This window comes from Eurosta solidaginis, chromosome 5 (genome assembly GCF_040869045.1).
Source record: "Eurosta solidaginis isolate ZX-2024a chromosome 5, ASM4086904v1, whole genome shotgun sequence".
NCBI classification, from domain to species: domain Eukaryota; kingdom Metazoa; phylum Arthropoda; class Insecta; order Diptera; family Tephritidae; genus Eurosta; species Eurosta solidaginis.
Genome location: NC_090323.1, coordinates 227,507,014 through 227,530,008, shown reverse-complemented (window position 1 = coordinate 227,530,008; position 22,995 = coordinate 227,507,014). Strand labels below are relative to the sequence as shown.

General features: G+C 37.8%; 2 protein-coding genes across 4 annotated transcripts in view; both read right to left on the bottom strand.

Moving 5' to 3' along the window:
- LOC137252649 (GPI mannosyltransferase 3-like) overlaps positions 1-22,995 on the bottom strand; it is a 44,950-nt gene that overhangs the window by 15,435 nt on the left and 6,520 nt on the right. The window contains exon 1 of one of the 2 annotated variants that reach the window (XM_067788682.1): positions 2,717-2,942. The exons of the other annotated variant lie outside the window; for it this stretch is intronic. The gene's annotated coding sequence lies outside the window, so the exon portion shown is untranslated. Of the gene's footprint in view, positions 1-2,716; positions 2,943-22,995 lie in introns of those variants that run through there. 2 annotated transcript variants of the gene reach the window in all.
- The window catches only part of LOC137252653 (glutaminyl-peptide cyclotransferase-like), a 38,164-nt gene continuing 34,861 nt past the window's right edge, over positions 19,693-22,995 (bottom strand). For both annotated transcript variants that reach the window (XM_067788688.1, XM_067788687.1), the window contains exon 6: positions 19,693-22,231. In XM_067788688.1, the coding sequence (XP_067644789.1) occupies positions 22,050-22,231 (182 nt within the window). In that variant the 3' untranslated portion in view covers positions 19,693-22,049. The remainder of the gene's footprint in view (positions 22,232-22,995) is intronic.

Below are 22,995 nucleotides of genomic sequence, written 5' to 3'. Positions count from 1 at the left end.
AAACCAAGTAAATGTACTTTTGGCGTAACAAATGTTGACTTTTTAGGACATAATATTTCTGAAACGGGAATTAGACCCTCAGAAGAAAAAGTTTTAGTCATTCGAAATTTTGATCGTCCAAAATCTATTAAGCAGGCACAAAAATTTATTGGTATGGTTAATTATTACCATCGATATATACCAAAATTAGCAGAGTTTACGACAGTTATCTATGATTTAATTAATAGAACAAATAAGAAGCGAGACAATATTTTAATTTGGGACGATACATCTAATAAAGCTTTCGAATGCATTAAAGAAAAGTTTGCATCTGCGATATTGTTAAATCATTTTAACAAAGATGCAAAACTTTCTTTAAATGTAGATGCATCCAATACGGCAATAGGTGGTGTCATACATCAAACGTTTAATAATAAGTCAGAACCACTTGCATTCTTTTCAAAGAAATTGTCTCCATCCGAAATTAAATATAGTGCATTTGATAGGGAACTATTAGCTATTTATTTGAAAATTAAACATTTTCGTTACCTTCTAGAAGGACGTGAATTTACAGTTTTCACAGATCACACGCCTCTTGTATTTGCTTTAAATTCGAAAACAGAATGCGGTCTAAGACAGACTAGGCATATGGAATACATTGCTCAGTTTACGAATGACATTAGGTATATTAAAGGACAAAAAAATTTTGTAGCTGATACATTATCTCGTGCGTTTGAAGTAGAAGCGATTAATAATTCGGACATTAATTTAAATATTTTACAAAGTGAACAACAACAAGACAGTGAATTAAGCAAACTTACCTCAGAGCAAACATTTTTAAATTTCAAACTAATAAAAATTCTCGTTCTTAACTTTAATATATGGTGCGAAGTGTCAGGAGAAAATCCTAGGCCTTTCATTCCAAACAATTTGAGAAAAATAATATTTGATATGTTACATGGGATTTCACATCCTGGTAGTAGAGCTACACGTCGTTTGATAGTTAATAAATATTTTTGGCCTAAAATGAATAAAGATATTAATACTTGGTCTAAAGAATGTATAAGTTGTCAAAAATCGAAAGTACATCGTCATACAAAATCTCCAGTTATGAAAATTCCAATTCCAAAATCTAGATTTGAACACATTCACTTAGATATTGTTGGACCCTTACCTGTTTCAAAAGGATATCGTTACATATTAACTATAATTGATAAATTTACACGTTGGCCAGAGGCATTCGCACTAAGAGATATTTCTGCAATTACGGTTGTAAATAAATTTTTTAAAGAATATATTTCACGTTTTGGAGTTCCATTAGAAATAAAAACAGATCAGGGATCTCAATTTACTTCAAACTTGTTTTCAGAATTAACGAAACTTCTTGGAAGTCATCAATAAACAACTTGGACCCGGGTACCACTAGAATGTGTTTATACAATATGGATATCAAATGAAAGCTGTTGATAAGGGCATTCGTAAAGAGTATTTTTTAAACCCTGGGTGACTAACAAGAAGGTTCAAAACATGCTATCAAGCAATATTTCATGCCATTACTTCGCGGGATTAACCATGCTATTTTATATGAGAAAAATTTCTTTCCACATGGTGAATCCCATGCTCGCGTATTACGCACAGTGTTGAATAGCAGCAACTCTCGATTACAGATGTCGCCCGCTCATGCTATAATATTCGTAGGTGGCATTATATGACTAGCAAGAACTTTCGACTACCGAATGACAGATGTCGCCCGCTCATAACGCTTTTTATTACCAGTCATAGGTGGCGTCACAGCAGTGTTATTGGCGGCATTGGGGTGAAGTTTTGACTAACAGCAAATTCCGATTACCGAATTACAGATCTTGCCTGATCATAATACAGGTACTAAGTACTAAGTAAATTGGCAGGAGAGTTATTGGCGTTACTGGCGGCATTGAGTTGAAGTGTTGAGAATTGATGTTATGTCGAAATTAAGTCTGTAGTGGTACTGCAGTTAGTGGCGTCATTGCGTCACGGTATAACGAAACAGTGTGTTAGCTTCAATGACATCAGCCCCCAGACTCCAACTTTCGCTAAGCTAAAATTCCATCGCCAAAAATCTTTAAAAGAAAATTAAGTGTGCAGAAAAGTGTGCAGCATTTAGTACAGCATATAGTAAAGGCAATAGTGCAGTTTACGGTACCCACCGAAATTTCCAGTGAGGTATCAAAAGACGCGTATTCACGTCTAGATCAAGAATCCGAAAGCGGAAGTTAATTTGTTTCATCCGTTCAAAAGATATAACCGAAAAAAGACCCGCGGGTCCCTCCGAAACCGGGGGTGGGATCCATAGTATTTTTGCGCAGAACACCTTTCTGCGTTGGCGGCCTTCGGCCGCGCTTATAAAAAATAACCCTGGGCTACGCCATGCCAAGTCCGCCAACTTCAACTGCAAATATCTCCGGACAGCGATACATTTTTTCTTTTCCGCCTTCAGATTATTCTTCTCGAGATTAATACGCGACTTTTGATACCTCACTCGAAAATCTTGGCCCAACTTCAAGGTGGGTAGCGTAAACTGCACTACTACCCTTTTTCCAAACTATTCGCTTTTCTAAATTAATTCCGCAGACGCCATTCGTAACATTTCCGTTATTCTACATGTTAAATTTTTTATTTAATAGATGCATATTCCACTACCGCCAAAATCACATAACCTTAAAAAATATTTGAAGACCAATTAGTGTACAAATCTTACTTGTGTTTACGTGTATAAATCGATTAGTTCTTGAAACAGATTATTTGCTTCGGCTTCTTTTTATAATTTTAGTTGTTTTAATACATTCAGTTTAGTAAAATTGTTTAAAAAAACATCTTCATTTTGCTCATGTTAATAAACTTTGATCATCATATAACTAAAAATAACACAACAAACCCCGCAGCGAATTTGATACCAAAATAGAATGCAGCAAACGGTTGCTAAGCACGCTGTGACTTCATCAAATGTAGAGTTGCATTTGTCATTGAAAAATTGAAAATCACTAGTGCGCCGGTATCACTGTGTCGCTGTTCCAATGCTGTCATTTCTTCCTATCAATTTACTTATGGTAACGTTTCAATATAAAGGGCCAATTAATGGTGCTTATCCATAACGCGATAAAACAGCTGATCGAACCTACCTTATGGAAATCAATGTAATCGATTAACCTTCTTATACTCGCGCCAATTATTGTAACATCTATACTCGCGCACGGTCTCACAGTCCGATAGTTCATACAATATAGTTTTTTACATACTTTTGTTTTTAATATTATTTTAAAATTTAGGGCATTATAAAACAAAATATTGTGCATAGTACTTCACTTATTAATTATTTTAGGCAAGGTGCACACGAGGCTACGCGTCATAGACGCGTACAAGATATTTCATATAGCTACAATTTCTCTACGCCTCAAGATCTGCACACGAAGCTACTTTCGAGCGTTGCTACAAGAAGCACACAATTATTGAAAAAAATAAAAAATTAAATTTCTTCAGCTATATCCGTCCCCGAAACCAAAGGAAAATAGGTATTAAATGTTTGCATCCCCGTGCCTTTGTAAATTATGAAGGGCAATATTAAACCACCGCGGACTAGAGAAAAGGGTGATTTCTAGTTTCCAACACTTTTTAGCCTTTTAAACGCTTCAACAATGTCTAACCAAGCTGTTGTGGTGTTTAATACTCTTTTTCGCTTTGGTAATAGACCTTTAACGCACTCTTATTAACTAAAGTAACATTTTTTAACTAATTACACAAATTTGCATACAAAAAAATGTAAACAAAAATCTTGTTCTTCCTTTTTTTCAAGCATACCTACGCTCAGCGACCAACATTGCTGTACGCTTAGCTACACGAAAATTTCATGCTTTGTCGCTTCCATGCAGCTGACGCCTCGTATCAGCTCTCCATTCAAATACATGTGTTCGGCGTACAAATTTCGCCTGCAGCGTCTATCACGCGTAGCCTCGTTTGCACCTTGCCTTACGGACTTTCAGTCTACCACAAATCAGTCTTCAAATTTGAGATATTTTTCTTATGTAATAGGAAAACAAAAATAAAATCTGAACTTCTTAGAAACAAAATAAATTTATTAATAGTAATAAAATACATATTAAAGAATATCGTTAGCTTAATGTGAAAATGTGCTAAGTGACTTTTTTTGAAAAATTGTATTTTAATGCAGTTTTAAATCTGAATTCAAAATACATCGATCGCAAAAAAAAAAAAAAAATTAAAATTTTTCATTTTTACGTGCTAAGTCGTCAGCTATTAAAAAAAATGTGCTAAGTCAACCTGTCAATAATATCAATCTGAATTACTAGTCATTTCTTTGTGTGCGCATTTTATTTATTTAATTCATTCAGTCTAAAAGTACATGCTTGTTTGTTGTTGCTGTATTAACGATAAAGACACTCCCCGAAGGCTTTGGGGAGTGTTACCGATGTTGATGGCCCTTTGCCGGATATAGATCCGGTACGTTCCGGTAACAAAGCACTATTAAGGTACTACTAGTTCGACCATCTCAGGAACGATTTATATGACCACATTAAACCTTCTAGGCCATCCCGCCCTCCTCACCCCCTAGTTCCATTCAGTGCCGGACTTGAAATTCATGCGATTTTCGTTGGGCGTGCCGATAATATACAACATCTCTAAAATGTAGCGTTTATTGTAATGTGATTCCTCTTGTAAAATTTTTACATCATCAAACTCTGGAGAGTGTCCCAAAGTTTTACAATGCTGGGAAAGAGCTGTTTGGTTGTCATTATAGTGATCGCGATTTTTAATATTGGATTTGTGCGCGGAAATCCTCGTTTTTAGTCTGGATTTAGTGGTCCCAATATATACCTTAGGGCAAGGTACCTGGGATCCGTCACCGTTGCATTTAATTTTGTATATAACGTCGGATTTGTCGTATTTCCCGATCTTACTCTCGTTTAAGATTGTTAAAATTATTTCAATTCAAAGGCCGAAAAAACAACTAAAACAATATCAGCAAAGCAATTTTGAAAAAAATTTTGGAACTTTCTCAATTTTATAGGAGTTAGATTCATAGAAAGGATTCCACATTTTTGAGCAATATTCAATACCACTTCTGACCAAGGATATATAAAGTGCCTTCAACGTCATAGGGTCCTTAAAGTCACTTGTGTTACGTCTACTGAACCCAAACATTGCAACAAATTTTGAAACAATGAAGTCAATTTGACTAGAAAAAGAGAGTTTGGAGTCAAAAATTACACCCAAGTCTTTACTCTCTTGACAACGATTAAGAGATTTAGCATTTAGTTTGTAGATAAAGTATGTGGCAGTAGTCTTTTTGGAAAAAGACTCAACACAGCCTTTGTTTGAATTTAAAAATATATTATTGTCTGCGCACCATCCGGCAAAGGAGTCCAGATCAGAACCGTTAGAAATAGTTTGACAAATAAATAGTATTTTTTGTGAAATATATAGTAGATGTATTTCGTTGCAAACTATTACAATTAAAACACTAGCTAGCTTACCGAATTGCATGGAAAGCAACAATAAAAAGTAATCGAGTTGAGTTGGCTAAGCGGTTTTATATGAGTTCCATCGACGCAGCCAATAACTCCTGGAAAGCCAGTTTTTTTTCGAAAAAATACTCCTTACATTCTGTGTATTCAGCCTCTGTCATATGAAATTTTATCCAAAGAGGACATATAACAGATTCCAAAACGTAGAGTGTTTCAGAAAGTACAGCACTAATGGAAGGCTGGGAAAGTCCAAGATGGAAATCATTTCCCACACTTAGTTGATAGGAACCTTGCCCCAAAAATCACCACGTTGCTGCCAATTTTATGGTTTTTGAAATCGCCGTTGTCCTGATTTCGTTTTTCATGTGCGGCTGAATCGTTTCCAGAACATATCTGAAGGCAGTTTTACTGAGACGAAAAGAGTCTTCAAATCTGAAATAAAGTAAAATATTTCCAGCTGAAACATTAATACATTCTAACACCCCCGAAAGTAGTTATACATACTTGTTGTCTGGCAAACGAAATACATCGGAGCTATTCCTTATTTTGGTTCTATATAGTCTAAGCTCCTCTTTAGTTGAAACCGCTTAGGTAATTGTCGACCTGATTGATAGTGTTGTATAGTATTGCATATTCAAAAACAGGGCACTATTGTGAACGAGCGAATGAAATGAACATATGAGTGTGCAGATAAACAAAAATAACAAAATAACAGCGTGGCGGCAGGGGTACATACATACAAACAAACACACGCATTTCATGTATTTTGTTTTTGTAATTCTCTCGTTGAGTGTCAAAAACATACTGCGCTAGAAGTAGAAATGTCATAGCAGCGAAAAAAAGTAACAATTAGCTGATAAACCTGCACCATCTGTGCGGTTTTGGCATAATGAAACTGTTTAGCTAGTTGAAGCGTTTTCTTCAAGTTCGCTTGCAAAAAAATACACCTAGCGTGGCGGCAGGGTGACATACATACAAACAAATACACGCATTTCATGTATTTTGCTTTTCTAATTCTCTGGTTGAGTGTCAAAAACATACTGCGCTAGAAGTAGAAATGTCATAGCAGCGAAAAAAAGTAACAATTAGCTGATAAACCTCCACCATCTGTATGGTTTTGGCATAATGAAACTGTTTAGCTAGTTGAAGCATTTTCTTCAAGCTCGCTTGAAAAAAAATACACCTAGTGTTGCATATTCAAAAATAGGGCACTATTGTGAACGAGCGAATGAAATGAACATATGAATGTGCAGATAAAAAAAATAACAAAATAACAGCGTGGCGGCAGGGTGACATACATACAAACAAACACACGCATTTCATGTATTTTGTTTTTGTAATTCTCTGGTTGAGTGTCAAAAACATACTGCGCTAGAAGTAGAAATGTCAAAGCAGCTAAAAAAAGTAACCATCTGTATGGTTTTGCCATAATGAAACTGTTTAGCTAGTTGAAGCGTTTTTTAAAGCTCGCTTGAAAAAAAAACACCTAGTTTTAGTGTTATCTTTCAATCATTAAAGGGGAGGAGTGATGGGGAAACATATTGAGTAAAAAGTGCTAAGTCAGGAGAAAACATTTTTTTTGAGTGAAGAAATTGTGCTAAGTCATAAAATAGCTGCTGGGTTAGCATACATGATTTTTATTTATCTTTTTCAAAGCTTCTGCACTCAAAAGTATTGCAACTAAGGTATCCTCATTCACAGTTTTGAAAAAAAGGGTTATTTCAAAAATTATTCAGTTTTTTTCGTCTCCTATAAAATTCGTAAAAAGTGACTTAGCATATTTTCACATTAAGCTAACGATATATTTATCTATGTTTGGCTTAGTTTTGAGCCTCACCATAACAATCAGGGCCTACTCGCGTCGGTCTTACGGACCAATTGGCGCCAAATGCTACAACACATACGCTTCGCACGAACGGACAGCGTGCACTATAACGAAGTAAAGCCGGAGTCATTGGTGCCGTATGTCGTATCGCTGTATCCGTATCCCTAACGTAATCAGCTGTTTATCGTTACGACGGTCAACCAAATCCCAATTGGTTGGCTACGATACGGTTCGACCTTAGCGGCACCAATAATCGATTGCATTGATTCTCATAAGGTTGGTCGAATCAGCTGTTATAAGGTTACCGATACGGTTACCGATAAAGCACCAATGTCTCCAGCTTAAGCCACAAATCCGACACTTAGCATAGAGCTCGGCTTCTCCAGATGTTCGTGCATAAAAATAATTACGAAAATGTGTTTCGTCGGTCTCAGAGACCAATGCGCGAGTATAGGAAGGTTAACGGTGCCATACCATAACGCTAAACCCATAACCATATTATAGCCAACCAGTTGGTTTTTGGTTTTTCCGCCATATCCATAACCTAAAAATATTTGGTTGGTGAATTTATTAATTTTTTGTATATTTTATTTATTGTTTTGGATACGTTATAACTAACAGACATTTTTTGTGGAATATGTTTGTAATTTTTTGCGTTTTCCTGCTTTTTATGAAAATGTCAGCTATTTAAAGTTATAGCACCATTAATTGATCACAATGGAGATGGTTATGGATATGGGTGTGGTTACGACTATGGCGTTAGGGTTAAGGAAGTTTAACTGGCCCTTAAAATAGCCTTTGATATTTTAGCAGCCCTGCAAAAATTGTTGGATTACGTGTTCCATTTTCTTCATGTTGGAGTACTCTAACAATACTCCTTTGCAATGCGTTTGCGGACCACCATCAGCCGATCATTGCTCGTTTTTTAACGACAGTGAACGCGACACGATGACGATCGAACAGAGTTACCAAAAGAAAATATTGCATGCAAATAACTAATAATAAAATTTTACTTTGGCAACTCTGATAAAATGCAACAGCGCACTGGTTTTATGTATACATATTATATTAGTTTCTTTATTCACGTACATTGTAAAGGTCTACAAGTAGGATATGTAGAAGCACGCACATACACAGCCACGCTCACCTGATAAAATGCTTGTTCTTATTCGTTTTTTGTGTGGATGCTATTTTGCACTGTTGTACTTCTTAGGTCCAAGAAAAGTGTAGTAGCTGCTAACGAAAACTGCGTAAAATTTTTATTGTAAAATTACAAAGAAATATCCTTATTTACTTTCGAACGAGCGCTTAATTACTTCTCTCTTTAAAATACATATGTTTTGGACAATTTTAATTAACAAATTGTGATACTTTATTACCGGGGACGATTGCCAAAATACGACCAAAACCGTCGGGGGAGGTATTAATAGACGCGTTTTTGCCTCGCCTCCAATAATTCGAATACTTTTCCGCTTTTGGACTATTGATAACAGGACAAAACGCGTCTTTTCATTTTTCTTTTCGCTTTTTTGGACGGGTTATTGCAGTCGACCTCGGTTTCAAACTGTTTTTCGCGGAGAACTTTTGAACTTCGTTCAGTGTCAAAACTCATGTTCCACGCAGGTTCCACTGGGTTCCACGCTAGTTTGACACTGACCGAAATGTCAAACTGCCGTGTGTTAGAAAGGGAAAGAAATTGTTTCCCTCTCATACATATCATACTTGTAAACCTGTACAATGTTCACGTATGCGTATGCGTATTATATTAGATTCTTTATTCACGCAAATGCTAAATAATATAAGAATATTCGCAGTATAAAATATAAAAGGTGTATTGCCCCTCTTCATTTACTTTCATTTTAAATTAAATTCACTTCGATAATTCTTTTCGACACAATTCCTCTTTAGTACTTTGGCATATGATCCTCTGTGGGTGCTCCATGGAGTACTACAGTGAAAGTACTCTAACGTATGTACTCTATGGATTACTCACAAACAAAGCGAGAGTGGGATCACCTACTCCTCTCCTAGGACATCACAATGTTAATTGGAGCACATTTTTTGTATGAATACAGATTAGATTTGGAGCAGTCCTATACTCCCAAAGGAGTATTCCTTACATTATTTATAGAGTACTCGCGTTTTTTGAAGGGAGTGCTTCGCCCCATCCAATAAGTGCGACCACTCACAAATTGTCATCAATACCCTCTAACGGGACTCGGCGGAAACTGATAAGAAATACGTTTCCATGTATGTAATGTTATATATACATATATATGCATGTGCACTTATCTACAATAAACCCTCAATTGTTAATCTACGCGTTTACATACATCCCATCCCTTGGAACTAAGGCATCCGGCCCGAAGATCTTTTGCAGTCCCGGGATTTCGAGATTTGAAAATGACAACCACGGGATACCGGGACCTTTCCGAATCACCCAGAGACTGTTACTTTTGAATTTTTGTTCAAAAATAACTATGTATTATAAAACAATAAACAATAAACTATAAAACAAATTATTTGTGATGTAGACTTTAACACATGTGTTACACATGAACGTTCAGCCAATACTACCATTTTTCACATAAAAAATATATACGTAGCTTTTCTTGAGTGTTTTCGTATGATGCCGCACATTTTATTGTACACTGATGCAAATCAGAATTTCGTTTCTGAAGTTGAGTTCCAATATATAGAATACTCCAAGAAAAAAAAATGAACGGGATAGCTGTCCTTTAATTTCTGTTTTAGAGTGGAGCTGTATCAAAAAATTAAACATTGTTTGCGTTTTACCAAAAAATTTGAATTTTTTATTATTCTGTGAATCCATACCAGGTGGTGGCAAAGCGATTTCAACCAATTCGCCGTGCAGAAGAATGTCAAGTCAAAAGAAAATTTCAACTGATTTCGGTTAACTGACATATTGTTGTACCAAGGCGAATTCAGTACCAGGTGTTGTTATCCAAACAGCTTATTGCTTCTTCTTGATAATTTGCCATACAAAGCCTTGTACAACAAAATTTCAGTTAATCGAAATCAATTGAAATTTTCTTTTGACTTGACATTCTTCTGCACGGCGAATTGGTTGAATTCGTTTTGCCACCACCGGGCAAGGCGAATCCATACCAGTTCAACCAATTCGCCGTGCATAAGAATGCCAAGTCAAAAGAAAATTTTCATTGATTTCGATTAATTGACATCTTGTTGTACAAGGCTTTGTATGGAAAATTATCAAGAAGAAGCAATCAACTGTTGGGATAACACCACCTCTACTGAATTCGCCTTGCCACCGGGTATGGATTCACCTTGTTGTTGTACAAGGCGTTGTATGGAAAATAATCAAGAATAAGCAATCAGCTGTTGGGATAACAGCACCTGCAAGGCGAATCTATAATAGGTGCTGGCAAAGCGAACTCAATCAATTCGCCGTGCAGAAGAATGTCAAATCAAAAGAAAATGTTCATTGATTTCGATTAACTGACATCTTGTTGTACAAGGCTATGTATGGAAAATTATCAAGAAGAAGCAATCAGCTGGTACTCAATTCGCCTTGGTTAAAGGTGAGTAAATTTGAAATTTTTAATTGAAAAAGAATAAATATTAGCTCAACTTAACTTCTAATTTTTATATCGTATAAAGCAAAGAAAAAGGGTTGGCTATCCTTGACCTCTGTGAGGAGCGGGTAGAGGAGCTTCAAGGTTTCAGCAAAAATGGGTGTATATGCGGAATTTCCGTAGAGCTGACTAAATTTGGCTTCCCCCGCAGCTCAGGACCAATCCTAGTGAATCTGAAAATTTTTAGGCAACGATACAGGTACTAATGTGCAATAAATCGAATTAAATAAAATGTGGTAATTCTTTACTTTAGGGTACAACTGCTAAAACTCGTCCAAAGTATTGGGAGAGGTGTCAAAAGACGCATTTGGAGAGTTCATATTTTATTTCTGTCAAAAGATATTTCCAAAAAAGCGCTCTGAAACCGGGGGTGGGATCCATAGTATTTTTGCGCAGAAAACCTTTCTGCATTGGCGGCCTTCGGCCGCGCTTATAAGAAATTACACTGGGTGGGTCCAACACCGGGTTGGCGACCAAATCTATATCTGCGCAAAACACTTTTACCGACAGTTTTTCTTGTGGGTACACTAAAATCATCAAAATTCCAACAACCACATGAAAATTTCCAAATTTGTTTGCAAATATCTCCGAAAAGAAATAAAATTTGGAATTTCCGCTTTTGGACTCGTGATCCTGGGTCCAAAGCGCGTCTTTTGACACCTCTCCCGATATTTTTGGACGAGTTTTAGCAGTTGTACCCTAAAGTAAAGAATTACCCGCCTTGCACATGGCCACACTATGAGAGAGTGCACCAGACAATTGGAGGGTTCAAAGCCATTATATATAAAGAGATATAATAAGATATTATTTATGGTGCGATTTGCTTGGTTAATAATTGGCTTTTAGGCTAGGATGAGCAAAAAAAAACAAATGCGCCTTGTTTTAATACGTTTCACCCTAGTGAGATAACGTATGTTGGTGAGACGTACGTCGTTTTAGTTTTGCTCTCAGTCTTCCACAATCGTAAAGAGAGAACATCCTCATTTTCAGTTTTCTCAGCACCCATTACCAGCTTGTCAGTGGGGGTGCTTTTCAGTAGTAACTTTTTTGTTTGCTGAAATATAAATATACGATTGTTTTTTAAAAAAACGTCTAAGAGACGTGTCGTTATCTTTTACGTGACTACAAGTTTTATATGAAATTTTTGCCTAAAATGGTAATTTTAGCTAATATTTTTTTAAGTATAGTTTAAAACAATTAATTCATTCAATTGAAGTACAAAAAATGTACTTTATTTAAATTTTTTTGTTATAAACTGAGTCCTTCGAAAAGGACTGATTTTTGTAAGGGCAAGCCCAAGACAAGTCAAACTTATTTCTTAATATATTAAAAAAACAATATTTTTCTTAAAAAAACATTTAAAAGAAGTGTATATATGTCACCCGTTCTATGAAAAGGTGGCTTATGACTAAAAAAAAAACATCTGTTAACAGCTGTTTCTCGCAATTTCTTTTTTGAGTCATAAGCCACCTTTTCATAGACCGGGTCACATATATAAAATAAATGATTAAAAAAAAAAAAACAAAAAAATGTAAGTTTTCTTATATCTTTAGGGTCCTTAAACTTGAACACGTCCCTCAGACGTTCTAGGGTAAAAAAATAACGTTATATTTCTAGGGTTAAATATGTGATTTGGAATCACGCATTTGGCCTTTGAGTACAAAAACAAATCTACAATGCATTAGGCATCAGTATAAATGTGATATAACTAAATTAAGAAGTAATTTCCTTAAAATTTGAGAATAGTTTTTTCTTCAGGAAGGACGCCGTTTACAAAACAAATTTTGTATCTCTGAACTGACGGAAAAATGTTGTTAACATACTGTGACGAATATTAGTGACACTAAGTGATACTCACATCACTAATCTGAAACTAAGTAAATAAAGCCACAACCACAATAAAGCAAGCTGCCACACTTGTATGTGCGTAATCAAATTAATCATTATGTCTACACATATGTCCATACAAGCAGCGGAGAGAAACGCACAAACACATGCATATATCTGAGATACAAAAACCAAGTCGTTGGCATATTTTATAAGCCGATTGAGAATTGCGGAAAACAGTAGTCCGAGAATATTTGATGGGAGTGGGACTTTATGTTTTGGTGTTTTTATGTACGGGTCCCTTTTTCGCTCTTATTTGGAATCCAAATCTATAAATACAGTTTTGGTTGTAAAGATGGAGATTCGGGCTATTAGCGAGCTTTGTGAAATTTTGGACATAGTGCTTTTGTTTCGCTATATTTTATGAAAATAATTTGTTAAAAAGAAAGGATTGTGAGCACACAAAGAAATCTATTTGTTCCATGGCACTGTAAGTTTTAATTGATCGATAGAACAGCTGATTTGTTGATATTTGATAAGAGACGTTTATATTGGTTGCGCAAGATGCGCACGGGTCCGGCTCGTTACATATTGTAACGAATTTACTTGCAAATCCTCTTATTTGCAATCCTCTGCTAAGTTCGAATCACTAAACTGTTGAATAAATAACTCCAATTTGTAATAATGCAAAATGGCCTTTATTAAAGTACTTCACAATACACTCAACTATGCAACGAATAGCTTGCTTAATAACCACACTGATTGATAGCTCAATGAAACTCTACTATTCAAAATAATACTGCTATTGCTCGCTAGATATCGTCTTAATCGCAACTGCTTGACAACTCAAATCAAACTGAATTACTTCTTACTCGCTGGCGCCGCTTTTATAGTTTACGCTGCATACTTCTAGGCTCTTCGATTTCCAGAACTTACTAGTTGTTTCGGCTACAAAATCGCCAGCCACAATTACGTGCACAAATTATTGCTCACTCTTGTGACAACTCAGATAAGATATATGCATGTGTTTGTGCATTGCCGCTCCGCTGCTCGTATACGTACATATGTGTAGACGCAATTATTTATTCGTTTATGTAGATACATAAAGATTGAATTATTGATGTGAATGTTTGTAGTTTGCAGTCTCTCGCGCGCACATAGGCATATAAGTAAATGCATCTGTGTGTGACATCTCTCTGGGCTGCCTTATATATGTGTATACTTGATTTGATTATTAACGTAAATACTGCTTGGCATGGCCTTAGCATCGCATTAGTGATGGGATAATTTAGTGATGCTAATATCCGTGACACTGCCCTCCACCTAAGTCTGATCGTCCCGATCAGACAAATCTCTCGATCTAAACGTTGCTAGCCTTTCCAAATGGACCACCTTCATTTTGGTTCGTGGTTTACCGATGGTTTGTATGCGGTACACTACATCGTTGATCCGTTTTACAACTTTGTATGGACCTTCCCAGTTACACTGCAATTTTGGGGACAAACCTTTTTTTTCGTTGTGGGTTGTATAGCAGCACCAAATCTCCTTCCTGAAACCCTTCCGAATTAATTGCTTTATCGTACCTTGCTTTCATCTTGTCACTCATAATCTTTGCTCGTTGCCTTACCAGATCGTGTATCTCTCTCAGCTCTTCTTCTAAGACATCAGTGGATTTCTTGACATTCCTCTCCGCATCGGCATCTATCCCATACTTCAAATCAGCTGGCAGTCGAAGGTCATTGCCAAAAATTACCTTTGCGGGAGTTTGGCCCGTTGTGTCATGTACTGCCGATCGGTAGGCCATCAAGAATAATGATATGTGTGTATCCCAGTCCTTATGGTACTTGTTGACTACTTTCCTTAAATGCTCCTCCAATGTTCTATTGAAACGTTCCACCATACCATCGGACTGAGGATGCAATGCAGTTGTCCGTGTTTTTCGAATGCCCAACTTCGTGCACAGTTCTTGGAACACAGCTGATTCAAAATTCCTGCCTTGGTCAGAATGTAACTCCATTGGTACACCATACCTTGCAACCCATTCGTTTTTTACCACTTCTGCTACTGTTTCTGCTTCTTGGTTTGGGATTGGGTATTCCTCTGGCCATTTACTGAAATAATCCATAACCACCAGTACGTATTTGTTTCCGCGGTTGCTAGTAGGAAATGGACCTGCGACATCCATGGCGATCCTTTCAAATGGTGCACCTGAAATATACTGCTTCATCTGGCCACGACTTCGGGTTTTGGGCCCTTTCGCTCTGTTGCATACCTCGCAATTGGCAATCCACTCGGTGACCGACTGACGGCAACCAACCCAATAGAATCTTTGCTTAATTTTCTCGAGTGTCTTCGTGATTCCAAGATGGCCTCCACTTGGACCATTGTGCAACTCGCTGAGCACGTCAGGAATCCTCTTTCTGGGAACAACTATAAGTTTCTTCTTGCATTGACCATCCTCACTCTCCCATACTCGATGCAAGCAACCGGATATCAATTCCAAACTGTTCCACTGTGCCCAATATGACTTCGCAATGGGACTCTCTGCTGACATATCCTCTCTGCTTGGTCTTTCGTTTCGTTCGAGCCCTTGCATAACATGTGACAGATCTGTATCTTCTAGCTGACACTTTCTTAGTTGTTCCTTGTCCCATTCATCCGTACACGTTATAGTCATTAGCCGAACATCTATAATGTCTTCTTTAGCCTCGGCCTTTGAACAGTGCTTGCATTCCAAACTACATGGCCTTCGTGACATTGCATCGGCATTTCCATGGGTACTACTTTTTCGATGCTCAATGGAAAAGTCATAGCTTTGAAGTCGCTCGATCCACCGTGCCAATTGTCCTTCCGGATTACGGAACTGCAGAAGCCATTTCAATGCTGCGTGATCTGTCCTGACATGGAATCGCTGGCCGTAGAGGTATTTGTGAAAATGTTTAATGCACTCTACCAATGCCAACAGCTCTCTCCGCGTAACACAGTAGTTCCTCTCTGGTTTTCCAATCGAACGGCTGTAATATGCAACTACCTTCTCCTGTCCATCGACCAGTTGTGATAAAACGCCTCCTATAGCATATCCACTTGCATCTGTATCTAGAATAAATGTTGCTCCTGGAATCGGATATGCTAACATTGGGGCAGTGCACAAACGCTCCTTCAATGTTTGGAAAGCCACTTCTTGCTCCTTCTTCCATTCAAAAGCTTTGTTTTTTCTTGTAAGCTCATGGAGGCTATGGGCTACGCTGGAAAAATTTGGTACAAATCGGCGGTAATATGTGCACAGCCCAAGAAAACTTCTCAATTCATGTAGGTTCTGTGGTCTTGGCCAATCCTGTACAGCCTCTATTTTTTCGTTCGCAGTGCAGATGCCCTCTGTCGTTACCTTGTGACCCAAATAATTGACTTCCTTTTTAAACAGCGCACACTTTTTGGGACTTAACTTCAGACCAGCGCCAGCTATTCTCTGGAAAACTTCCTCCAAGTTCTTAAGATGTTCATCAAAGTTCTTGCCCAATACGATGATGTCGTCCAGGTACACCAAGCATGTTTTCCAATGTAGTCCTTTCAGTACCTGGTCCATGAGTCTCTCAAAAGTAGCTGGTGCATTACAAAGTCCAAAAGGCATCACTGTAAATTGCCAAAGACCATCACCGACACTGAAGGCTGTTTTCTCTTTATCTTCCTCCTTCACCTCCACTTGCCAGTAGCCGCTTTTCAAGTCCAGCGTGGAAAACCATTTCGTACCAGATAGCGAGTCCAGAGTGTCGTCAATTCTTGGCAATGGGTAGCTATCCTTTTTCGTTACGTCATTCAACTTCCGGTAGTCCACGCAAAACCTCATTTTTCCATCCTTCTTTTTTACAAGTACTACCGGTGAGCTCCATGGACTAGCTGATGGTTCGATGACGCCGCTGTCGTTCATTTCTTGAATGATTTGACTCACAACTTCCCGCTTCGCCAGTGGAACACTACGTGGAGCTTGACGGATCGGTCTCGCATCTCCAGTGTCAATTTGATGTTTCACAACGTTGGTGCGGCTTGGTTTAGAATCATCCTGGTCAAATATGTTCGCGTACTTTAGGAGCAGTTGTTTTGCCTTACTCTGATATGCTTCCTCTAGCCCCTGCATCCATGCCGTGATGTCATTTGAAAGATCAGTATTACTAGCTGAAACGTGTTCCTGGAGCTGTTCACAGTTAATAACCACTTCAGCCTCTTGGCATCTTCCCAAAATAGCTCCTTTAGTCAGTTTGAGTGGTGACTTGAACTCATTGAGTACTCTTACCGGAATACGTCCATCTTGTTTTGTCATAGCCAGGGTTTTTCCTACAAGTATGTTTAGTGCTGATTTGTTTGCTGCTTCGACAACCCACAATTTGTTTGTCCCACAATCTCCATCAACCTTTGCCCAGATGACTGCTTCGGATTTTGGTGGTATTTGCTGACTCTCTTCCACCAGCACTCGTTTACTGCTGTAGCCTCTCTCGTAGCCGAAATTAAGTGGTACATCCATGTTTTTATATCGCATCGTCTTGCTTTGCATGTCGATCTTGATGCCTTGGTCGATTAAGAAGTCCACTCCAATTATGATTTCATCAACAATTTCTGCCACTATAAAATTGTGTACTACCATGACGTTCCCAATTGCGACTTCACATTCTACTTCTCCAATTACCTGCGTGTCCTCTCCCGTGGCTGTACGTAATCTTGCTCCAAGCAATGGTCTTATCTTTTTGTTGACTAAATCCGCTCGAATGATGGAATGAGATGCACCCGTATCTACAGTCAATAACCGTTCCTTTCCGTCCACATGTCCTTCAACAGTAAGGTTGCTCGATCTTCTTCCAATCTGCGAGATAGAGATTATGGGGCATTCAATTGCGGGAGCCAGCTGTCGCCCCTTGCGGCTGACTCGATTTAGTTTAACGATTGAGTGGTCTTGGATATTTGCTCATCACCTTCTGCTCTGCGTTTACGACCACCCACATTGTTGGAGCTATTGGGACCGCTGCTGCAATGTCGTGCAATATGACCTGGGTTGCCGCACTTGAAACATTTAATAACTCCGGCATTTTTCTGTTGTGATCCCTTCAGTGCTTCCAAAATAGTGTCTACCCAATCTGGTCTTTCCACTTCTACACGATGAGCTTTGTATGCTGGTTTACTCAATAGTGAGGCCGTTTCCTGAGTCAATGCATGTGATACCGTTTCAGAAAATGTCAGCTTTGGGTTTGCGTATGTAGCTCGCTTCGTTTCCACGTCCCATATGCCATTTATGAAACTCTGGATTTTTACCCTTTCAGTGTATTCCACGGGTGCGTCCGCATTTGCAAGATGAGCCAATCTTTCAATATCTGAAGCAAACTCCTGCAATGTCTCATTTGCTTTTTGGTAGCGGTTTTGCAACTCAATTTGGAATATCTGTTTCCTATGCTCGCTTCCATAACGTCGTTCTACAGCAGCCATCAATGCTTCATAATTGTTCCGCTCTCCTTCGGGAATCGTCTGTAGAATTTCCGCTGCTGGCCCCTTCAATGCCACGAATAGTGCAGCAACTTTATCTTCCACATTCCAGTTGTTCACTGCTGCGGTCTTCTCAAACTGTAGCTTGAAAACCTGGAAAGGAACAGAACCGTCAAAGGATGGTGTTTTTACCTTTGGATTACTCGCTGAAACTGCTGGGCGATTCATTTGCAACTCCTGTATACGACCTCTCAAAGCTTCTATCTCGGCATCAATTTTGTCCTCGAGCTGCACAATTTTTGTATCCTGTGCTTCCAGCTTTGATGTTACCCTTATCTCCTGTGCCTCCAGCTGCGAGGATATGCGGGCCTCCTGTGCTTTCAACTGCTCAGCGAACTGAGATGTCATATATGTCTTTTGCTCTTCCAGTTGAGTTTCCATCTTGGATGTAATCTGTGTCGACATTTCTGACATGCGTGCCTCCTGTGCTTCCATCTTGGATGTTACTGTCGATGTTTGAGCAGTTATTGCAGCCAATATCATGTTCAAGTCTGTGCTCGTAACTGTCTGGGATGTTTCGTTTTTCTCTTCAATTTTTGTTGTTGTCTCGTCCCCATCAGAATAAAAGACAAACTCGTCCACATCAATTCCTTGCGATTCCATTACCTCTCGTAGCCGTGCTTGAAGTTCGATCTTATTGCCAGTTGTATTTAATCCACGGTTCTCCAACTCCTTTTTCAGTTGCTGGATCTTCAATTCACTGAAATTTGCCATGTCCTTGTTGTCTGCTGGAATTTATTCAACAATTCCTCTTCTGACACCAATTGTAACGAATTTACTTGCAAATCCTCTTATTTGCAATCCTCTGCTAAGTTCGAATCACTAAACTGTTGAATAAATAACTCCAATTTGTAATAATGCAAAATGGCCTTTATTAAAGTACTTCACAATACACTCAACTATGCAACGAATAGCTTGCTTAATAACCACACTGATTGATAGCTCAATGAAACTCTACTATTCAAAATAATACTGCTATTGCTCGCTAGATATCGTCTTAATCGCAACTGCTTGACAACTCAAATCAAACTGAATTACTTCTTACTCGCTGGCGCCGCTTTTATAGTTTACGCTGCATACTTCTAGGCTCTTCGATTTCCAGAACTTACTAGTTGTTTCGGCTACAAAATCGCCAGCCACAACTACGTGCACAAATTATTGCTCACTCTTGTGACAACTCAGATAAGATATATGCATGCGTTTGTGCATTGCCGCTCCGCTGCTCGTATACGTACATATGTGTAGACGCAATTATTTATTCGTTTATGTAGATACATAAAGATTGAATTATTGATGTGAATGTTTGTAGTTTGCAGTCTCTCGCGCGCACATAGGCATATAAGTAAATGCATCTGTGTGTGACATCTCTCTGGGCTGCCTTATATATGTGTATACTTGATTTTTTATTTTTTTTTTTTTTTTTTTTATTTATTTATTTAAAGTCGACGCAAACACAAAGCGGTCGACTAATTATTGTAATAGACAGATATATATGTAAAATACAGAGCCATTCTTAAAATTAAAAAATTCAAAAAAGGTAAATAGAAAATTTGTATGTTATAGACATTTGACATCGCATTGTATAAGAAAAAATAAAATTAAAATATCAGGCTAAACATAAGAGTATAGCAGTATGTAAAGCAGCAAACGAACATTCAAAGCCAATGCAGTTATACAAATCATTGTACCGCGAGCACCAATGGCGCAGGGGACTGTTTCTAGCAAAATTTTGCCGGCATAGAGGTAAATGAAAAGGCACAAAATGCCTGGACGCCCTAGCAGGAACCGCAAAATTTAGTTGACTGATTAGGTCAGGGGAGTCAATCACACCAATGATGAGCTTGTGAATGAACATAACGCCAAGTAATACTCTACGATTCTCTAGAGATGGCAAATTAATTAGAAGAAGTCTATTCCTGTATGGTGGAAGATGAGTACTTGATTCCCAGTTGAGACCTCGTAATGCAAAAATTAAAAACCGTCGCTGGACCGACTCAATCCGATCAACATGGATTTGATAGATCGGAGACCAGACACATGAACAGTACTCGATAATAGGACGTACCAGCGAGGTATAAAGGATCTTTGTGAAATAAGGGTCATCAAACTCTTTAGCCCAACGTTTGATAAAACCTAATACACCAGTTGCTTTGATTATTAACGTAAATACGGCTTGGCATGGCCTTAGCATCGCATTAGTGATGGGATAATTTAGTGATGCTAATATCCGTGACAATATATTTATATAATAATTAAGTATGTAACAGAACTTCGATTCCAATTCCGGAACATCGGAATTGCCGCCTATTCAGTTTGGTAGGGCGGATATATTTCATTTCATTGAACTCAACCGTCAGGTGCAGCAACGCAACAAAGCGTTTTATTAATTCGGCTATCGAAAGTTATAATAGCAGTCTTAAGGGCTGATTCAAGTTTTTCAATTATTTTTATAATTTAGCGACTTATCCGCTTTGACTTTTGTTTTTATGCTGGCTAATTTTTAAAATCTGGCCGCCACCGTGGTGTGATGGTAGCGTACTCCGCCTACCACACCGTATGCCCTGGGTTCACACCACGGGCAAAGCAACATCAAAATTTTAGAAATAAGGGTTTTCAATTAGAAGAAAATTTTTCATGAAAAGCCCTCAGTGAAAACTCATATGCCTTGCAGATGCCGTTAGGAGTCGGCATAAAACATGTAGGTCCCGTCCGGCCAATTTGTAGGGAAAATCAAGAGAATACGACGCAAATTGGAAGAGTAGCTCGGCCTAAAATCTCTTCGGAGGTTATCGCGCCTTACATTTATTTATTTTTAGTTTTTAAAATCTATTTTATGTAACATTTTACAAGACGGTGCACCACCAAATTTTTATCAAAAATTATCAAAGGTGGTATCAAAAGACGCGTCTCGACCTCCGGTTTTAGAATCCGAAACCGAAAATTTAAATTTTTATTTCTGTCAAAAGATATAAGCAAAAAATCGGTTCAAATTTTCAAGTGGTTGTTGTTTTTGTTTTGTGGGTGACACACACTAATGCAGAAAGGTGTTCTGCGCGCATTTAGTTTTGATCCCGGGTGTCGGACCCAGCCAGGGTCATTTTTTATAAGAGCGGCCGAAGGCCGCCAACGCAAGAAGGTGAACTATGCAAAACAACTATGGATCGGGCCTCATACTTCGGACCCTGTCGGGGTCAATTTACGGTTTTTTGTAAATAACTTTCGACAAAAATAAAATTTGTACTTTCCGCTTTCGGATTCTTAAAACGGAGGTCTAGACGCGTCTTTTGACACCACGTTTGATAATTCTTGATACAAATTAGGTGGTGCACCGTCTTGTAAAACGTTACCCTATTTTATTGTCCCTGTTCATAAAAAAATTCATAGTCTTCTGATTACTTTGCTTGGTCGCCCTCTCGTCTTGCAATCGGCAAAAAACCAAGTTGTTGCCGAGATTGAGTTTTCTTGTATGGACACTGTTTTTAATTTAAAAGCCGTTATTATTTCTTTGTTTTATTTTATTAATCTTCCTCTTGAATTTACGACAAATGCATCCCTTAAAATGCACAAAAAAAATCGCACACAAGATTGATGGTATTTTTCATTGATTTCGTTTCCAATAATGCAAACTCGCATGTTCCGATTCCTATTCCTATTCCGGTTCCGGTAAACTCAATTTCATTACATCCCTTATACAAATACTTAGATGTATTACTTTTGTGTATAATATATAAATTAATTGATATTTAAAATTTATTTCTAATTAATCGCAGCTCGTAGATTCACATGCTTCTTGTGTTGTTGCAAATATTCAAAAACAAAAGCACGAAATATTTTGTTGAAGTTCCGAATAGATGGCCAATGCAAATTTGCTGCATTATCATTCGAAGTGTGCCACTGTGGTGGAAATGGTGTGGGTATAAGATGTAATATCGGCACATCTGTTTGACCAAAAGTAAATATTAAAATTAATTATTAGTAAATTATATCGATCTGTCCTAATAGAAAGGTTCATTTCTTAAAAGTTTTGTTAAGAAGGAAGTATCCCAGACATTCTGTAATAAGGCCGTGTATAAGCAAAAAAACTACTATTTTTTGTCAAAAAAGCTTCGAATTTAACGTAACAAATTTCCTATTCACAATTCGCTAGATATAAATTGGTAAACCAGAATATAGATTCATTTATAGTATGCTTTAGCATTTTAAATGGTTAACGAATTCTGAAAAGAAATTAAACTAAATTTAGTTCAATGTCTTCTGTCTTTTTATTTCAACTTCAACCTTTTTAACCACCCTCCGGGGATACGAGTTTAATATCCACTTAGTTGAAATCAGGGATGCACCTTAACGTTAAGCTAATCGTTTATCAAAAAATTTCCACCGTTTCCGTTGAAACACTTCGAAATATTATCGATAAAGAAATTATCAAGATAAATTGTATCTCGTTTTTTACCGAAACGAAAAGCTTTCGTTAACGTTAAAAACGTTAACGAAAACGTGATACTTTATGTTTGAATTATGCTGGCAATGCTATAGCCATGGTGAAGCCGTAAGGTGGCAACAACGAGCGCACATACACACACAAACTCTATGTAATTTGTTTGTGTAATTCGTTGGTGGTAATGTCAAAAATACTCTGAGAAATGTTCGTACTGTCAAAATTCATGAGAAAAGTTGCAATCGGCTTGGATAATGCTTTCACCTT